Consider the following 17733-nt stretch of genomic DNA (forward strand, 5'->3'; position numbering starts at 1 on the left):
CTTTCTTCCCTATTTGTTGCATTGTTATGCGTAGGGAAGAAACAGGTATCAGGGAACAAAAAAATGCAAACTCTAGAGCTCTGATCTGAGCCTACCTGTTAACAAATATCTCAAAGGTAAATGTTTTTCAGAGTCAGGATTTAGCTTTGGCTCATTTTAAAGACCCGCAACCTTTTGCAAAATTTCAACGTTCCCTGGGTTAGATCTCTTATGTTGCTGCCCTTCCTTGTCCACGCAGGGCTGAAAAAGTACATACTGGTCTCTGGTTATCAGAATTCACCACCACCCATAACAAGTTGACATTCACAGAGGAAAGAAGGTGCTTTTTTTGTGGCAACAAACACAGAGTACTTTTTTCCCAAGCTGTCTGAAAACCTTCCTATATATTTGTGCGCACACTATTATTTTGTTTAATATATACAAAACGTGGAAGTTTTTGCATTTAAAATGGTAGGTGAATCAGAGGTCTTAAGAGCACTAATGAGCCAGTCCTGAAGGAGCCATTTCCATATGTCATGTCATTTCACTGAAGTTTGGGCTCAAGGAAAAACAAGCTCAGCCACTTAGTATGCAGACATTTGCACGTGCCCTCCAGTTGCTAAGCTTTGCTCCAAGAGTCAGCTCTGTGGCCGCTCCACACGTTAACAATACAAACTCTGAGAGGTCCATTTTTGCTTTCACCTTGCAACAGTACAAATATAAACTATGAGATTGGTCCCACAGGTACGAAGCACGTGCACTGAGCACCAGAGATCTAAAGCAACCGCAGAAGCACTCAGCACCAGGAGGGGAGCAGCCAGTGCTTGCAAGATCAGATTTTCTGCATGCAGTTAAAAAGATCTAGTGTCATTTCATTTCAGAGCTATTAGAAAAGCATAAAGCAAAAACTCCAAGCCTTTGAATAACACATTTGGATTTTTTGCTTTTGGTGTTTTCATGCCTTTGCATTTCTTTCATGTCGCACAGATGCGTTAGAGTGCAAAGCAGTTCTCAGAAGTATATGTGGCTATTCACTTTGCCCACCGTATCTCAGAACAGAAGACAACTACTGGCAGTATCTTCCTGTGATACTGAGGAGCAAGAGAGAGAGAGGTTTGTCACCTGCCAAAGCTGTGTAGCAGAAACAGCCCTCTCTGCGGTTCACTGGAGAGCAGCAGATATTCCAGGCAGAAGCTATGCTGCAAAGCAGACATCCCCGTGGCTAAGACCTTCTTACGGTGCTTATTCCACAAACATTCTTGGGGAATAAAACCTTGGAGATGGGATTTACTATCAGCAAAGGCTTGTCAGGGGTCCCATTCAGTAAGGGGCACTTTTACTTCCTATTGCACTAACAGCAAAGTAAGCAATCACCTGAATGCTTTTGAAAATCCTATCTTTTGATGCTCGGTTGTTCGTAAATATGCAAACAAAGAGGGATAAGAGTAGGAGCAGAAGTGTCAAGGGATTTTATTTATGAAGCTATTGACAAATACCTTTTGCTCTGTTTGCTCACTTCTTCCCTTAAGGAGAGAACAGATAATGCCAAGGATCTTTATGAAATCAACTGAAATTCTAATATAGCACCAAGGCTTAGAATTTTGTCTCTTAAATGTTACTAAGGTTGATATGCTGAGCATGGGATAGTGGAGGAGACATGAGAAAACAACAGGAAAATACCCTGAACATCAGGGCAGTTGCAGATGGCAAACAGTGTTTTAAAGATTGGGTTGGTCTGAAAAGTAAACCACTTCAAGTTCATGATAACCTGTGAAACAAAAGAACCAAAAGCCAATATTTTTCCACACTTACTCTCACAAAAATTAATCTTCAACTGCCCACATTATGGCTACTGTCAGTGGGAACAACTAAAATTCCTGTACCCTGCAGATGAAGGACCCAAAATTGCCTCTTCCTAAATATATCCTCATGGAGAGTTCAAAAGCTGGATAGCCACTGTGAGGCTCACAGGTGCTGTTTACACAGTGGCAGTCACTGTACCAAGACCAGCAACGTTTCAGCCTGCTTGGGCGCCCATTCCCAGGCGGATCACAGAGTTAGCGAGTCTTGATGCAGACTGTGTAGCGAGGCACAGGAGGACAAGCCTGGTTTGGAGGTGACCTGTCCTCTTGCAAACCCAGGGGAATTCGCTTGCTTTCAGGGCAGCCTGTGCAAAACTGAAAACTCACTTTCCTGGTGAATCTGTCATTGGTAATTCTTCCTCCATCTAGCCTTCACTGACTTATCCTGCTGAAGAGCGGATACCGATGCTTTCTTTACCTTCATGTCACAGAAGAGAAACCTTGGCCTCGAGTCATGGCCGCCTGGCTCTTTTCCTCTTTATTTTTGTTCTTACCCAACCTTCTGACGATTATCCAACTTTGCTGCTGTAGGTTGAATAATTTAGGTGGAATGAACTGTGAGTTGAAACAAGTAGAGAGTGTTCCACCATTTGTCCACTTAAGTTATTCACAAACAGTCTTGAAATAGGACCTTTGCTCTGAATCTGAAATGATTACAGTGTTTCAGGTGGAGTTATGACTAAATAATAAGCAGCTGTGCTCAGTTTCAGATACTCAAGCATGAAATACATTAACATCTTTTCCTTGCTATATAACTGAGCATGTATTCTTTAAGTGCTATTTTGCCCTGACGCTAATGAGTCATGTCATTGCACTAGATTCTCTTAAGCTTTTTTTTTAATGTTTCTTCAGAGCAATTCATATTGTTAGCTGCTCCCATTAGTTCCACCTGCTGTTCCAGTTACCAAGTTCATGTTAAGCCAAGTTACGCATGAGTGTCACAGTCAACGTCTTATTTTCTAAAAATCTTAATTTCCCCCAAACTTCCATCAATAACATCTTTAAAATCCATTTGCAATGTAAATGACTCAAAGTATAATCCATCCTGCTGTGTTCCAGAACGCTTCCTTCTTATTTAATTGCCATAGACACTTTAGTTACTAATTAAACTTTATTGTTTATGATGTTGCATTTCATTAATAGTTGTGATAAAAATTGTATGTTCCAGCAGATTCTTTGCATGTTAATGCCACTAGTGGGGTAGAATTCAGAATTTATGGGAAAGAGTTCCTCTCAGAGGTTTCAAGATTGCACTCTTATAACCATGTAGTGAAACTGCCCCACGAGCGTGGTCTTGAAAAAAGAGGGTGCATGTTTGGGGTGTAGAGTCTTTCCCTTCTTGTGTGATGGAATAAAAGTTTCTTTAATTGTAAGGAAGATACTGGAAATGTCACAGTCATTTGAAGGAGAAATGTTTCAGATTACATATGTTCATACGTTCATATGAATTTGAATGACAAAGTGAATGATTAGCAAATTTGAAACATAGTTTGAACTAAGAATTTTTTAGGCTTAGGAGCCACTAAACCCATTCACCCAAAAACTGTAATTTAAAATATAACTCAGTTCTGTGATGAGGAAGGTACCTTCATTTCTGGAGAGATGAGTTTTATACCTCCAGTCCCATGGATTTTCAGGGAAAGACTCATTTAGGTCCAGAGTTCTGAGGGCACTCATTATGGGAACTCACCATCCTTGCTGTTTCACCACCCTCCACAATACCAGAATGGCCCATTAGCTTTAGTTCTACCTCTAGTAGTACTGAAATAGCATCTGGCCTGTGCTGGATCACCCAGAGAAAATGGTGCAATGCAGTACTGCTGGTGTTCGACAATACAGAAAGCCACATTGATCCAAGTTACTTTTTACAACACAGCATGTTTATACCAGGATTTTGTCCCGGTGAAGCTATGTTTGCTCCTCTATGCAGAAAAGAGGACCTACCCCTTCTCAAACTCGTGCTCAAAAATCCCCAGGAATGAGAGCAATGAGAACGAGGAGTGCAGGCAGATGTTTCCCTGGAAGACCCTCCCTCAGTGTTGGATGCAATGACAACACATTCTCTCATTTCCAAATTTCAGCTGCACCTGCACTTAAGCCGATGTCAGACATTATTCCTTAAGGGAGAGTGACCCTTTCTTGCAAATACAACAGGTAAACTCCTTCTCTAACCTGCCTGGGCCAAGTTAAGGCAAATAATGCAGTCGAATGAGACAACTAATTTTGTATCGTCCTTTACACACTGTTGCTCCAGACCTCAAGTGCTCACTCAAGTGCTCGTTCAGCACCATTGGCAGGATGCTAAACAATTGGCAGAGTCTTCACAAGAAGTTTCTTTTTCTGGATCCAGAGTTATTCTTTCAGGTTGAAGCTGTATTGAACCGATCGTGTGAGCAGAGCGGCCCGGTGCTGGGCACTCTGCCAATCCGCAGTGTGTAGAGTACAGGATTTGTCCTGCAGCTAAACAATAGCTCTCCTTCACCTCTGCGTCTCTTATGATGCAGCCCTTTCAGCTCGGAAGGAAACTTTGGTCTCCTAATGACTTGCAAGTCTAAGTTGGCTGTGTGATTAAGAACTACTTCTTTTGTGCTGTAGCAGAAAAAGAATTCAAATAGATGTGATAATGGTATTGCATTCAGCATGTAAAGATCATTGAATGTAAACGTGGAACAGAATGTACTTCTGTTTCACAGAAAATTGCATTTAGAACTTGTTGCTACTTCGCTGCTTTTGTAATAATGCTTCAACCTCAGACCCTGAATCTCAACATAAATATGTTGGCGTTTCACACAAAGGAGTCAGAGAACGCCTATTATCTCCCAAAAGCTAAGAAACTCTGGAAGGTGCATTAAGACATGATGGGATTCTTCCCCTTGTGACTCCACAGAAAGTCACAAAAAAGATTGTTTTGGAAGAACTAATTTTTAAAGAACACTTTATGTAACAGCATTATGTCGTGATGTTTTTTGCATATATTGGCAGAGCCACAGTTCTCCTGGAAAAGGAGCAAAGGGAGAACCGGGGAGCGGATAAATGCTGGGTTAGGAGTTTTGACTTCAGCATGGCTCAGAAGAGTTGCTAAGTGTCACCACAAATTAATAATTACTTTTAATTTGTCATCCATTGTGTATAAAACACAGTGAAAATATAACTAAGATTTCTACACTTAGGTACCAGAAGTTAGACGTTCACTCTCGAGTTTGACAGCAACGGGATTTCCCAAGGTACACCCGGCATTTCCGTTCCCATAACTCATGTTTTCCTTGTGAAAATCCTCCCCTTAATAAATAGCTTTAGTTTAAATGAATTCTGAGGTACAGCAACTTCACTGGTAGCTGCTGGGCATTCATTACTTTAGAAGGTGAGGCCGCTTGGATAGACATTTCTTGCACTCTTTTATTACTATGCAGACAGGAGGCATGGAACGGAACTTGTTTGCACTTTGTTCCTCTAGCTAAAGTTGAATATCTCTATTTTGTATTGCACAACTTTGTGCTACATAGGTGTATCCTTCATTCAGAAAAGCAGAGGAATACTGAGTATTAATCAGCTGTGTCCATTTTCTGAACACAGCATGATTCTTATAGGTCATATTTGCAGTACACCCAAAATAGTACATAACACAGATTATTGCTGTTTTACTGGAAAATAATAAACGAAAATTCAAAATTCATTTTGAAATGGAAATTTAAGGATAAAATTATGGCTGATGCATCTTGTAGAGTTCTGCTTTGGAAATTATCTTTATTAGTTTGCAGTGAACTTGAATTTTGGACTGTGAAAAATGGACATCATGCTGTAGCCCTGTCTTTTTGTTCCAGCACATCCTCAGCGCTGCCAGACACTTCGTGGGATGTAAGCTGGCCAGGCCATAGCTCTTCTCTTTCTTTTGGGAACTAAGTGTTCTACATCACTGTCGATACTCTACAAAATCAGGGTGCTGGGCAGTTTGCCTTGTCCAGACTGGAATGCCACTCAGAAGGAGCGTTACTATCTTTGCTTGGCTTTGTAGAATTCAGCAGATTTTTAATGAACATTTAGGGGGGGAAAAATCCAAACCTATTTTTGTCTTAATCCAGCTCCTCTGGTAGCTACCGAATAAGATGTGTTTTAAAGACACCAGGACCGTACATTACACACACATTTTATAAAGTTATTCTGTTAGGTATAAAAAGATCCAACAAAACAGTGAGTTGAAACAGAGCGTTTAAGCTAAGATACCAGCATGTGGATGTCTCTATCCATATATGTACCAAATATGGTCTTTTATCCTTGAAGATATATTCTGGATCAGCTTGAGCTAAGGCAACTTCCTGATCTGAAATCCTGTTCTCATCAATTCAAACCCCTTTCCAACACACAAGCTAGTTCCAGCTTCCCACGCCAGCCACCCTCTGCCACCTCTCCTTGCCTCTAAGTCACACTTCCAGCCTATTCCAATAACTTCCAGAGGAAGATCCTGTGGGATACTGGCTGTCCTGCCAGTAGCTTTTGTCTTTCTTTAGGGAACAAAATGCCTCATTTTATTCATGCCTCAAGCTACCGGTATCCAGAGTCTCATGATGCCTCCAAAGGCAGTTCAGACTGGGTCAGCAGCTGAGCCATTAGACTGACAGCAGCAAACAGGCTTTTGTTTAGAAAGCATGAGAAGTGCACAGTGATACACAGTAACCTCCTGAATGCAAATATGTGTGACATTTTCATTTTTGCAGTTTTCTGAGGAAGTAGCAAGCCAGGTCATTGTAATGAATTGGTAAACATCACACTGTATTATATACAAAATTCATCTGCTAGAGCTCAGAAACAGGGTGTTAATGTAATACTCCCGACTACGATGTTTACTTTGTGATATTGGTATGATGCTGTGTTCTAAAATATTCGTATCCCAGTCATACCATACCACAATATTAGCCTAAATCTATGAAGACAAAAAAAAAAAAAAAAAAAAAGACCAGGAAGAAAGTTAATTTCACTTTTGGTTTTCCATTCTTATGCACTGTAACAGAATGTGAATAACCTCATTACTATACAATTTTTGTGTGTCACATAATGACCTCTATACTAAAGACCAAAGTTTGCATAATTGAGGAGAGGCTCACCTACAACAGTGCTGGAATACATTAGCATAAGGCTGAAATAATGCTAAGGAAATAGCATTTGGTGTCACCTATTTAAACTGAAGCACAAGGTGTTTTCCTTCCTTTGGACTTCTTAAAGGTATACGCTGATGATGGGGAGCATAACTTGGCTTACCGAGTCGGGTGAAGAGTGAGAGAGGGCCCTGTAACACCTCATCCATTTGCATAACAAATGCAAAAGGGCTATTCTTATGCAACTTTGCTGTTTCTTGCAAATATCAGTGAAGTACATGTTACTTAATGGATTTATTTTTATAGGCAATGTATTCATATATTTATCTCGACTTTTAAGTGTTCATCTTTCATGCTAGTCTCTCTGTGGTAATTAAAATATACCATAAATCATATCCACTGTAATTACCAAAATACACTGTAATTATCTGTTGATCTTTTGCGCCTATTAAATAACTACTGGGATGTTTCAAAGCCGAGTTATTTTTTTATTCCTTGAGACAAACCTACTGCAAAATGTTAGTAATTCATTTAATATTGCAGCATAGATCAGCTCTGGAATGTTTCATATCTTCTCCCTCTCCCCACTGAATGTTATGGCAATTCTATTGACTATCGTTTTGTTAAAAATCACATTTATGAATGATACCTGAATCCTGAATGCTGTTCCAGCTGGCGACAATATCCTGTGGTATGCAGTTATCGAGGACCACTCTGCAGGCAGCTATTCCTTTCATCCTGCACTTTGTCTTTACCATGACTGCAGACAGAAATTTTACATGAGTCGAGGGAATTCAAATCTGAGTTGGAAAAAGGAACAACTCTTATCTGAAACCTGCAGGTAGTTAAACCTACTTCAGTGCATCTGCTCAGAATAAGAGAGAGTTGTGAGCCCAATGGTAATAAGCACAAGTATACAAAAACAATCTGAAAAATTGCAAAATAGTTCTGCTTACCTTCATTGCAGTTATAAGAATCCATGTACAAATGTGTGTAGTGTAGTTTTTATGAGCCTTGGGACAAATTCACCTGCCATTGCTTACTGCGACATTTCCCAAGCTTTTCCCTTTTCACAAGTATTAATTCTAGCTAAAACACAGGCACCTTACCAAATATTATAATATTACCAGTTCCATGGTGTATAAGAAGTATGAGGAGGCAGTTTGCTGTAGTGTTATATCAGAAATGGAGGTCCACCACGGACTGAACATTTGTTATGCGTAAGCCTATCAGGAATCTAAGCAGCCGGGTATCACTTTCAGATTGCATATGATGCAAATTTACCACAGTAATTCAGCCTTATTACCCAATATTACCGTGTTTTGCTTTTTGTATTGTCATGCCAAATCCATGACATCTATTGTCATACTGCAGTTAATTTTAGCAGCCCTATGGCCAAGCCTAAAAGCTGCCCAATGGTTAAAATAAGATAACAACAACAACAAAAAAAATCTAGTTGTGTCAATATTATAGTAATTCATGCTATCAGGAAATAGAAAAGGTAAAACCGTGTAACCGTAATAGCTTGGCTGGAAAAACTAATTTTCTTACAATGACTGATAGGGCAAGTAGTGGTAGTCCCCAATTCCCAGTAAACAGAAGTAGTAAGTAACCAAATGGCTCAAGTCCAACTAGCAGAATCTTATTGGTTCAAGATAATCCTTTGTAGGTTAATAAGCAATTAATTATTTTTACAGTCATAACAGCATGCACAGGAGTGCTCCAGTCTTCATTTGGCTGTAGCCTGAATGACACACACTTCCTGCCCTGCCAAACTGGGGATAGTTCACAGGAGTGGATGGGTTTCATGATATCACTTACAGCCCAGAACACAAACTCTTTACTCTAAACGCACTATTACCCATTATTTGTTTACTTTTCAATAACTGTGAAGAATTAAAATAATTATGTGCTTTATAACACACCTATCTATAAATTGAGGTTATCAACCTCTACATAGGCAGGAATTACAGCCTTTAGCAAAAGATTGTGTATAAGTTTTGAATATCTATGCCAAGGTTTGAATTTCTAGAACAGATGCAGGGAGGTGTAGATCTAATTGTAATCACATAAAGAGAGTAGGTATGAAAAGCAGGTTCATGTCAGATCATGATGCCCTTCAGTGAAAACAAGTGCCAGAACCGTAATCTTGCTGGATCCCACACAGCAGTGGAGCTTGCTAGCCAGATGATAAGGAGCTGAACTGAAACACAGGTAGCAAAACACATGGGGGTCTGTGTACTATGGTAAATCTGTGTCTAAACTTAGCAAATATTTTGTTACTTTTTGAGCCTCTTTCTTCTATGTTTATACAACGAAAGTCCCCTCTTTCCTATAACCTCTTCCTCCCTGCAGCAGAACTCGCATATCCTCTGTGACAGCCTTCCATCTTTAACATATTCCAGTACATTCACCTTCCAGCTGAAGGCAAATGTATTCGCAGGCCTCTATTTCTGCAACAGTTTGGAAGTGCAATATCCCTGGATCAGTAGGCAAGAAACAAAAGAGATCTTACACCAGTCAGGTTCTATGATGCAGAAGAGAAAGATGGTGATGTTCTTAATCAGCTCTATGTCTAGCAAACTCAAATGACAACCCCTCAATAACTGCTAGTTTTTATTCTTTATCTGAGCAGCATTTCTTGTTTATCTCACACATTGCCAGTCTTTCCAGTATAGGACTGACACGCTGTTATCTTAGTCAATTCTAATGATTCAAATTATACAAATGGCTTGTTCTGACACAGAACTGTGTGAAGACTGCTGTCTTATACCCATGCTATGTCTCTGAGCAGTGCCAAGTGCTAAACCATAATCAACTACTACATTTAAAGATAATTTTGGTCCTGTAATTAGATGCAATCATTCATATGTTTTTGCTTATGTACAGTCTTAACAATTTTTTAAAGTAGAGTGTAGTACATAGGGCTTTCCTCTACTTGAAGTCAACATTACTGAGATCTTTCTTTGGTTCTGTCAGCAAGTGTTGTCATTTATTCCAGAGCAGGGTTTTTCTTTTTAATTTTTTTTTTATTCCATAGTGTCAGATGAAAGGAAGAAAATACTCTGTAAAGGTATTTGTGGATGCATAGGGTAGAAGTGAGAATAATGTTTGCTCTTGCTGGGTCCTTTCAGGAGCATTGGTAGACATTGTGCTAATTACAGTGTGACCATAACTATCTGTAGGGAGGCAAGAACTGATGGGTAACACTAACAGGTGTGACTAGTTCCCTTGTCTATCTGCTTATGGTGGATTTAGTCCTATGTGTCAAAGTTGACAGAAGGACACCCCTTAATTAATACAGGAATTGGATTAGACTGTCCTTGTGATCCAAGGCAAACTTACCTCAAACTGTGCTTCTAGTGTCCTACATCAGTGTTTGTGAACATTTCCTTCCCTCACCTTTTTGTGTACCTAATGACGTTTTTACAATAGTCTTGTCATCTAGTCTCCTGTGGGAAATTCTGTGTAGATGTTGGCTAACGGTGATATCTGGGTTTATTTAACAGATTCAACTGTAATAGCACATTTTCTAAAAAAAACTGTGGAGCAAACTGGGATGCCTGTCTTTCCTAAAGCTCTAGAGGGATACTGATACGCTGCTGGCTGCCCAAAATAGGCAGCTACATTGCGTTTTTTAATAGTAAACCACATTCTACCTTTTTATTAAATTTAGCTTTATCTGGTATAGCTGATCCTTCTAGTGGAAACCCAGTCCAGAGTGGTCTCACAGGGAGAAATGCTTAGCTCAGGAATTGCAACTAAAACTACTGGCCTACAATATATACATTCCGTTTATTCTCCTCTTTTCCTTCACTCTTTGCTCTGGACTATTTATGACAAGCCTTATGTAGCCCAAATGTAAACGATTCTGAGCCCAAAAGAGCAAGAAATGCCCACAAACAGTAACCAGAAAATTCATTTACCAGAAGAAAAATGTGTGTATAAATAATATTCAAATCTATAAAATAAATCATGAGACATCTTGATCTGGTGGTTTTAAATCATCTTGTGACATTAAAACTTTTAAATTCATCTTCTTGGAGGGACAGGTTGCAACTCCCAGAACTTTTTCCTGCCAGGGGACAGAGAGAACTTAGAATGACCTGTGGTTACATTTGTTTACTTTTGATTTGAGAAAAATGCAGGGAGGAATAATACAAAACTCTCAGGACTTCACTCCATGATTAACCATAACGTAACTGACAGAGGAAAACAGCAACAATTCATACAGCCAGTAATTAGTCTCTACCTTTATGGCCTACATTTGCCAACTGTCTCCATATTTGACAGAGAGAGTGTCTTGCTGAATGTTTAATTTCCTCAGTGACAGCTAAGGTATGAAATCAGATTTGAAGATAAACATCTTCTGTGTCTTCTGCTTACAAAAAGAGTAGCCAATTAAGTATGCTTGCTTAGTCCTTGCAAATATTTGCCATGGGATTGACAGGGAATAGAACGGTTTTTTCCCTTTCCAGGTAGGAGCCCCACTTCAGTAGCTGCTCACCCTCTGCAGTATGTGTTCAGGAGGATTCCTTGTTTCATGCACATGACACATGCAAGTATTTTATTTTAGTTTTATCATTCTTCTTTTTTTTGCCTGTGCGTTAAGGACCAAATCACGAGACTCTGAATATCTCCCATGGGGAGCTGCCTGCCCTAGTGGGACATGAGCAGTTTGACTTATCCCAGGAGGCGATTTGCAACCAGCTCCTGGCATTAGTAAAACAAGTAAATTGGAGATCAGGCAGCGAGTGGTTGCAGTGAATTCTGTCCAGAAAGATTTTCTCCATATAGTATGGGGAAAGACATGTATTTGCATGTTTTCATGAACAGGCAAAGGTGCCCATCTGACCCACACCACATACTGCTGGTCTGCAGGAGGAAACTTCTCCCCTCTGCTCTTCTCTGAAAATTTGAGATTCTGTCCACATTCTGCGTCCTCTGGACAAGTCAAATAATCTGCAAAAAAACCTGACAGCTGCAGCCCAGAAATGAGAAGGGAATTTTACCATAAAAAAGAAATTAAACTGGTGTCCTGCTCACCTGAATTTGATTTTTAAAGTAAATACACTTGAGATGTTTCCCATTTGGTACTATTGAAAGGGTAGTTTCTTGACACCGTTTCATATAAAACAATCAGGAATGTGAACTCTCAGGCAGCTGTATATATAACAGGACTGTGCTTGTCAGAATCTTCTTTATTAAGTTGGAGTTGGTAAAGGAAATAGATCTATTTTTTTTCTTTAAGCTTTAATGTGCTTTTGTTTTGAGCTTGTCATTTTGATTTGCCTGTGAGCTTTGTTTTGATTTGCCTTGAAGATTTCTGGTAACAATAATTGTTTGCAACAGGAAGATTCATGTGAACTGACTTCCATTTTAGACTTCAATTCCTATAAAATGAAAGGGGATTGTGATGTGGATGTGAGCAGAGAGGACTGATGCTTCTGTACAATGCACTTCTGCTCCAACTGTAAATATATTTTCATGATTAATAAAAAGAGAGTAGAAGTCATTGTACTCTGTTAGGGTTTTATTGATGGCTGCTCCCCAGAATGCTGAAAAGATACTATCAATACTCTTGACACTCTGCTTAATCAAGATGTGACCCTCCAATGCAACCAGACAGTGCGCTTGTTTCAGAGATAGAACAGTGCTACCAGTTAGGGGAGAGGTGGTTGGTGTTATTTTTGGTTGAGGTTTTTTTGGTAATTTCATTAAAACGTAATCAGTGCCATTAAATAATATTTAATGCCACTAAAATGCTGTTGGACACAAATAGGAAATCAATCAGCTTGTTCTCTAGTTCAGTGGCCTTCAGCTGTGTGAACTGCATAGGTACCTCAGGGGAAAGGCTGCACCTTGCTCAGCAGACAAAATCAGATCAATAATAATATGTTCAGTTTAGTTTTTAAAATTGCTCTTGCTTGGACTGTGCCATGGGCACATTCATTATCAGATATCTGGGCTTGGAACAAGAAGTTTTCAAGTGCACCCTTAATGTCTGCAACTTGCTAAGTATTTTTGTTCCGTAGGTGCTGCGCATCAAAAGCCAAAATGATAGGAGTGGAGGTTCCCCTGGGCAAGCCAGAAAGGCTGTGCTTACTGTCAAATATACAGCATGATCTTAGCCCAGTGGTGGAATTAGTTAGGCAAGCTCCTTGATGTGCTTTACAGTTTGAACAGTAGGTAATCTTCACTGGTTCAGTGCATTCGGCCTCATTTGTGTGAAAAGATGCATTGGTAAATGGTGCCCTAAGAAATATTGTGGCAATTGAGATAGGTTAGGAACTGAACCACACTCTGGCCTCCGTTACAACCGGTTCCCGGTGGGTTAATGGAGTAGGATAGTTGCCTCTGAAGGATTTAAGATGATCCCATTAACTGCAGTGGATACCTGTGGGGGCAGGGGAAAGGGATTACAGTCAGTAGCCACGAGCAAAGGCGAGCTCTGCTGACTGTTAGTAATGTCTTCATAGGGCTGGGGAAAACGGAGCAATTCTGTAAAAATTTGAAAAGTCCTGACCAGAGACTTGTACCTTCCTTCAAAAAATCTGCGTGAGGTGAGTTTTCACATGAGCGCAAATTATTTCAAACGCTCCCACTGGGACTGGCCAGAATGCATTTGACGATTCCTTGCAGCTGTTTAATTCCAACATAATTGCCTTTGAGATTTCCTTCCTGATTTTTCTGTGTAAGATGCACTAAGCTATGTAGATAAGGAGAAATCTGTACATTCTGTGTATAGGAGTAAATCAAAGAATATAACGCAGATGGACAACAGCAAGCAAAAGACTCACTTCTTGTAATTTAAAATACATTGCAATTTGAATCCCACTGAGTTGAAATATCTCATTTCCAAGAATTCCCTGGGGCAGGAAGCATGAGGTCACTTTATTCTGCACCAGCCACACCAGTCTACAAATTAAAATCTAATGAAACATGTTTGAAACAATTGCACACACCTTGTCTGAGTTCCTTGCACAATAAATTTATATAAGCCATCCAACGACTAGCAATTCTTGCTGACAAATATTATGCTGACAAATATTATGATACTACATAATCGTGCTGAAAATGTGTTTTTCCCCTCTGATCACACAAAGATGGCTTAATCAACTTTCTGTCATCTATGGGTGACAGGTGGAAGGAACTACTAAGTCTGTCCCTTTTGGATGTCATTCCCCTTGATATTGAATCCTTCCCTACTCTATGTGCACTTTAAAAACTTGCCTTACTAACAGTACCAATTCCAATTGTCTATTTCAAATAGATCCTAAATCCTACATGATGCATTAAAATATTGTTGCCAGGGCCTTTGAGCACTCACCCTGTTGGAACAGAGCCATGGGCTATACAAACCATTGCATTAGACCTTTGCTCCCTGACAGGTCGATGTGGGAACTGTTGAATATGATTTAAAAAATAGAAGAGGGAAGGAAGGAATGGTGGAAGCTCAGATGAGAAGGAGAAGGATCGTGTTAGTGAAGAGGAAGAGCTGAATACCTCACATCCCCAGCTCAGCCATGTCTAATCTCCATACTCCTCTAAAGAAAAGGAAGATGTGCACTGCGTGCAGCTGGAAGAGCTATTCAAACCATGCATATGAGCATGTTGCTCTGCGTTGTGAATTTCGTTCCTCACACTATCTCCATCCCAGCATGAGAGAAGTCTGTAAGCTCAGTGCAATCGTATCATAATTTGGATCTCTACAGGAGGCTGAACTCGCATCACCAGAATGCATCAAGCCAATGCATGTGTCAATGCACAGTTACATATACACGCTGCAGTTCCAGGCCCATGGTGACATTTTTCAAACTAATATATTGACAGGAGTACCAGGGTATATTTTAAGCATATCCAGGAGGAAAAAAAGCATTACAATGAGGAAGAAAACCCAGCAGAATGCTGACACCCAAGTACATTACTCAGTGTGCAGTTGCATTAATGAACCATTACTTCAAATCCCAGGTTTGCCAATAGTGCCACTGTTCGTTTATCAAGGCAGAATCATCCTGGATGTGAACAGAATGTCTGTATAATAGATAACTTCTCAATCCTCCCATAACATACATTTCCTTGAGCCCATTACAAAAGATTTATTTTTAAATTGGAATTTTTTTTTACAGCTGGACAGAATGAGACTGTTTGTTGAACAAATGGTGTTAAAATCCCCAAGGGTCTGACTTACTTCAATAACAACCAAGGCTACTGCTTGAGCCAGCTGATGCTCTTTTAATGAGCGCTGCTTGTCAGAGGATCATATCTGCAAGTTGCTGTATAAAATAACCGTTTTCCATGAGTTCATAAAGCAGTCTCTCTTTTGCAATGGATGAGGTGTTGTACCAATCTCTGGAGCACAAAACAGACACTTGTTTGAAACAGGGGAACAACCAACTCAGCGCATATGACAGGGTTTTTTTCTTTTTTTTTTTTTTTCGGTTGGTTTCCTTTTCTGTGATAGAAAGCTTTGTGTTTGCACACAACAACCTCAACAGATTCAAGAGGAAAAATGCTGAAATACTAGCTCAAAATGAATTTCAGCAAGTGACTTAATACAGGCATGACAGGTTGCTTATTTAGCAAACTGGGTGGACAGTAAGATAAAGCCTTTTCATGTGACAAGACATCCCAAAAAGGTCTCTCTTTGTCCCTCATAAGGGTTTTCAAGGCAAATCAAGAAGAGACCCCCAGACAAATCAAAATGACAAGTTCAAAACGAAATATGAGTCCTTTTTTAAAAGGAAGATCATCACCACACCAAGCCCAAGCTTATTAATGTTGCCTTCTGACAAGCACAACTACTTTATGGTTTTGCTGAGTCTGTGGGTCTGATTGCTTTTAAATAAGACTGTACCATGCAACTACTGTACTACTACTACAACCGATAGATTCAAAGCTAAGATCATGCAGTGAAAGAACAGCATTTAGTAGCCCTGCCATCAATCTTCTTTTTAATATATGTGTTATTTATGGCTGCAGGTTAGGTTATACCCTTGAATCTCACATTTCTCACCGGAAACAGCAATGAGTAATTGGGTACTGCAGGGTTTAATGTGCAATACTGAGTCATTTTGATTAGACCCATATTTTATCACTTGTGCTATTAACATCAACGATTTTTTAAACTACAATACTCTGTACAGTTGGTTTTAATGTGAATTAAGGAAATCAGGTCCTAACATACTCAGGTACCTTAGGATTTTTTGTCCCATCCACATCAAACCAGCCTAAGTCACTGATAAAATTCTGATTGCGCTTGTGTGCTAACTCTGTCCTATGAAAGTGAACCACTGAAGTTAATTCAGATTTGTTCAGAGCCTTGAACGATGTAACTAATGAATCTTTCAGACAGTTAATTCAAGCAGAACAGAAATAGAATCCACTTAAATGTTAGTACTGCTTGGATTGAATCTTACCAGCCTGGGTAGGTCTGAAGATCCAAGTCTAGGTGAATGAGATCTGCAAACCCAGTTTTGACCACAGCAAAGAGAGAGGTGATGACTTGGTCTTTGTTTGTTCAATGAAATGACTGCCCTAGCTTACTTTCTGACCAGGAACATACATATATAATTCTATTTTGCTCTAAAAGTCATTCTAATATTTTGTAAACCTTTCTCAATTTTGCAGATTTTACATCCAGGCTGATAAAATCATGAAGCGGGAGTAACAATGATTCCTTGCACAGAAAAATGTGTATGTTAGAGATGTTGGTTGAATGTTTCACCTCTATTAACCTCTCTTCCAAACCAGCAGAGAAGTGGGAATATTTACTTATCATACAAATTCAAACTAAGATGCTTTTCCTGTGAACAAAAATGCTCCCAAACTTTGTTTGCAAGAGTAACATCTTGTATGGTTTGCTGCATATATTACCTTCACTGTAGTTTTTCAAACGATATAGGGTTCTTAATATTGGACAGACAGTAAGAAACATTCTCACTGGTATTTAAGTTTTTACTTCAAAACTGATTAAACTTTTATTCCTGTCCATCTGTCTCAAGTTGTCACAGATTTTCCTGTGGTAAGTTAGCTGCTATGTTATGACGCAGGCTCTACATATGATATTTAGCATGCTGCTTCTCTTTAGTTTTCCAGGCGACACAGAAAACAGCCTCTAGCGTATTAACTGCCAGTTTCACCTGAAGTAAAACAGGAAAGCGTTTTAAAAGATAAGTTTTCCCTTGTCACCTTTCCTGCTTGTACTGTAGATTGTCAGAGCCTTTTCCCCCTCACATGTAAGCAGAGGCAGATATAGAAAAAAAAATGTGTTATTTAAACCACAGGAACATTTTTCTGTGCTGTTCTATTAATATCTGACTGAAATAAAAAGGAAAAATTCTGACTAAATTACTACAGGCTTTTTAAAACCTGTAAAACGATTTTTTAAACTGGGCTTTGGCTAACAAAAATGGGATCTGAACATGTGTGTAATGGAGCCAGACTCACAGAGGAAAATGATAATTTCTTATGTCTGGCACCTGTCAGGTTTCTTTAAGAGTCTAAATACGTATGTTATCACTGATAACCTGCCTTAGTCCCAAACAGACCAATCAAAGCCTAATTTTCAGAGGTAAATCTTAGAGTCCTTTCAAAGTCCGATTTCAAAACATGATCCTGTGTTATCCAAGAGAAGCCATTATCAGCTAGATTTGTTTACACCAAATGTAGCTTTGAAGGATAGTAGTGGTAAGAAATCAGAGAGAATCTCTCTTCCAACACTGAACAAGGAGTGATAACAGCGTAAGAAGCAGTACTAGTCCTAAAACTTGCCTCTCTGCTCCAGCGGTTTTACACCAGGG

The 17733-nt window shown here is 39.5% G+C and overlaps 1 protein-coding gene across 2 annotated transcripts in view; it reads left to right on the forward strand.

Annotated features, from left to right (window-relative positions):
• The window catches only part of ST6GALNAC3 (ST6 N-acetylgalactosaminide alpha-2,6-sialyltransferase 3), a 227148-nt gene that overhangs the window by 179646 nt on the left and 29769 nt on the right, over positions 1-17733 (forward strand). The window contains exon 4 of one of the 2 annotated variants that reach the window (XM_075097888.1): positions 11410-11488. The exons of the other annotated variant lie outside the window; for it this stretch is intronic. Coding sequence (XP_074953989.1) covers positions 11410-11413 — 4 coding nt within the window. The 3' untranslated portion in view covers positions 11414-11488. Of the gene's footprint in view, positions 1-11409; positions 11489-17733 lie in introns of those variants that run through there. 2 annotated transcript variants of the gene reach the window in all.

Source organism: Phalacrocorax aristotelis, chromosome 6 (genome assembly GCF_949628215.1).
Source record: "Phalacrocorax aristotelis chromosome 6, bGulAri2.1, whole genome shotgun sequence".
Classification (NCBI taxonomy): domain Eukaryota; kingdom Metazoa; phylum Chordata; class Aves; order Suliformes; family Phalacrocoracidae; genus Phalacrocorax; species Phalacrocorax aristotelis.